The 2,809-nt window shown below is 38.0% G+C and overlaps 1 protein-coding gene across 1 annotated transcript; it reads right to left on the bottom strand.

Annotated features, from left to right (window-relative positions):
- Positions 1–412: 412 nt before the first annotated feature.
- Positions 413–1,506, bottom strand: JH06_5155 (alcohol dehydrogenase; the record flags this gene model as incomplete). Its single annotated transcript, XM_014669573.1, has 4 exons — positions 413–955; positions 999–1,244; positions 1,281–1,422; positions 1,454–1,506. The coding sequence occupies 4 exons, from the start codon at positions 1,504–1,506 to the stop codon at positions 413–415; spliced, it is 984 nt and encodes a 327-aa protein (XP_014525059.1).
- Between the last annotated feature and the right edge of the window lie 1,303 nt (positions 1,507–2,809).

Here is a 2,809-nt window from a genome sequence, read left to right as displayed (position 1 = left end):
ATGGATATCCACATCCTTCTGGTCCTGCTTATGATCTAGTATTTCAACAAGCACCTGATTTGAGTCGAATATTGGGATTTGATGAGATTCAGGCAAGTGGTGTGAAAGGAAGAGAACCAGTAGATCTATCAAATGGATTGAACTGGATTCGAATCTACAGTAATCTGGTAAAGCAGATGATATCATTTGAAACAAGTCCATTAGTGGATTGTATGATCTACTCAACAATGGGATTGAACAATGTTTGTTTAGTCATTTGAACATGCCAGGAGTTCGTATGAGTGATTTGTGTTCGTTTCAGTTTGATGTGCGTGATCGTCATGATGAAGTAGTATCAATCGCTTCAAACATTTACTGTTGTTGCCGATAATCATGTGTGCGTCCTGATATTAGAATATGTACAGACTCATTCTCAACTGAGGCCCACATTGCTATCAATAGAACAAACACTCCAATCTACATATTCTCCATCCCACAAATCTTTCCATGTCTGTGGACTCGGTAAGAATACACCAATTCGCACAAAGCGAGTCCTTTTATCAATGCCTCGAATAGCTGTCATTTCATCATCACTTAATGAGAAATCAAACACAGCCATATTCTCAGCAATTCGACTTGGAGTAACAGATTTGGGTATACAAATCGTTCCTCGTTGAATGGCCCATCGAATCAACACTTGAGCACATGTCTTGGAGTGAGTCTTTGCAATATTCACTATGGTGGGATCTTCCAGAAGATTGTAAGAATCAAGGCATCGAGTACCCTGCTGACCCCCAAGAGGATAATAAGCCATCAAGTAGATTCCAAATCTATCACATACTTCCTTCACTTCCCATTGTTGTAAATATGGATGCAATTCAACCTGATTCACTACAGGCTTGATTGTAGCAAACTCCATCAAATCACGAATTCGCTTGCCCGAGAAGTTCGATACTCCAATCGAACGAACCTTACCCTAATCATCACTCCAACCCAATGATCCTCACCTCTCTACAGACACCTTCCATAGCACCCCACAACTCCTTCAAATTCTCAATGTTGTAACCAAGACGATATTTCGGATCATCATCTGGAATCTTCATACAAGGAAGGCCTTTCTTTCGCTTCTCATATTCTTCAGGAGGGAGATTGAACAATACACTATGATGAATCAGAAGTAGATCAATAGAATCCGTTTGCAACTCATTCAATATTCTATCCACAATAATTGGAACATCTTCCTTATGCCAATCACATAACCATAACTTTGTACAAATGAACAAATCATTTCTCTTAACGACCCCTTCTTGAATACACTTCTGAATAGCGCTTCCAATCTCTTTATGATTACAGTACGATACAGCAGTATCAATTAGACGATATCCGTCCTTAATAGCTGTTTCCACAGCCAAAGCACACGAATTCTCTTTAGAAAGATATGTTCTGAAAATCACAAGCACAACCAAGTTAATACCCCAGTCCCAATGCTGGAATGGCTATTCCATTGTTCAATACTACTCTTTCCATTTCAATACCAATATTTAGCGTCTTTGTTTCTCCGTCACAACTTCGATGAAACTCCTTATTGTATGTAATATGTAAACACATTATCTGACTTCAAGAATAGAATCCTAATTAACTGTATGCCCGTTATCAATTCATCGACTTCATTCTGTCTTCTCTCCTCCCCATACAAATACTGGATATAAGTGATGATTACATGAATAATTGAGCCATTGCTGACACTAGGTAATTCAGAGAACATAATCTGTTCCTACACCAAACTTCACACAAAGTAATTGCATTATTTTCACATAGCTCGATTTAATTTCATTCCTTTCATTCAGCCATACAATTCTTTCCCTCTTATTCCTATTCCTGTTTTTTGCGCCTTGCGTCAGTAGCCCAATATATTCATGGTCTTTCGATTCATCACTTTGATTCCTATTCTGATACTATATCTTCTTTACTTCTTCATCTTTTTTACTGATTATCGTAACTGGGATTCCTTTCTCACTATTCGTAAAATGCAGCTTTGATCTGTTGTTTCTGATTATATATGCACTCCTATATAACTACAATTCTGTTGTTAGCTTATATTGATGGAGATCATTCGCCTCTCCCTACCATTGCTTCAATTTGCTTTATTTCGTTTATTTTGGTCCTTAGTTTTGTTTTTCTGATTCTTCTGTTCCGCTCATAAGTTCTTATCAAATATTGCCTCGTGTTGTTCTTGGTTATTCTTCTACTAGTGTTTCTATGAAAGATCTGGTTTAATTGATGTCTCTAGGAATGTGGTTCTCTTTCCATCAGTGTTCTGGAAGTATCTGTGGAATCGCGATGTTTTTGTTCGTGGTATCATGGATCAAAACTGATAATTCACAATGCAGACCAACACAACCTCCTTCAGGATACTCTATTATTCACTTCACCATTCGGTTCTCTCTTCAATCCAATCAACTCTTTATTGAGTATTTGATTCGTTTGGTGTATTCTCGTATTCTGGGAATCTCCATTGATTTGGTGAATGTGTGGATGAAGGTGGGAAGAGAAAGACGATTGGAGGAGTCAGTGGAGTATCAATCATGGTGAAACAGAGAGATGAGATGAGAGTGAAGAATGAAGTGGAATTGAAGATCGAATCTGTGTTGAATGAATTGAAGAAGGAGGATCCAATTTCATTCCCTCCTTCTACCACTCTCATTCTCATTCAAACATCTGAGATCATCGAGGTGAATCAGATGAGTGTGATTATATTAACAAAGAGGAAGATGAATTCATCTCTCGAACTCCATTCGTGAGATCGTAGTGATTTTGGTTATCGCTTTCC

This window comes from Blastocystis sp. subtype 4, assembly GCF_000743755.1.
Source record: "Blastocystis sp. subtype 4 strain WR1 chromosome Unknown seqid_0487, whole genome shotgun sequence".
NCBI classification, from domain to species: Eukaryota; class Bigyra; order Opalinata; family Blastocystidae; genus Blastocystis; species Blastocystis sp. subtype 4.
This window is presented reverse-complemented; position numbering and strand designations above follow the sequence as displayed.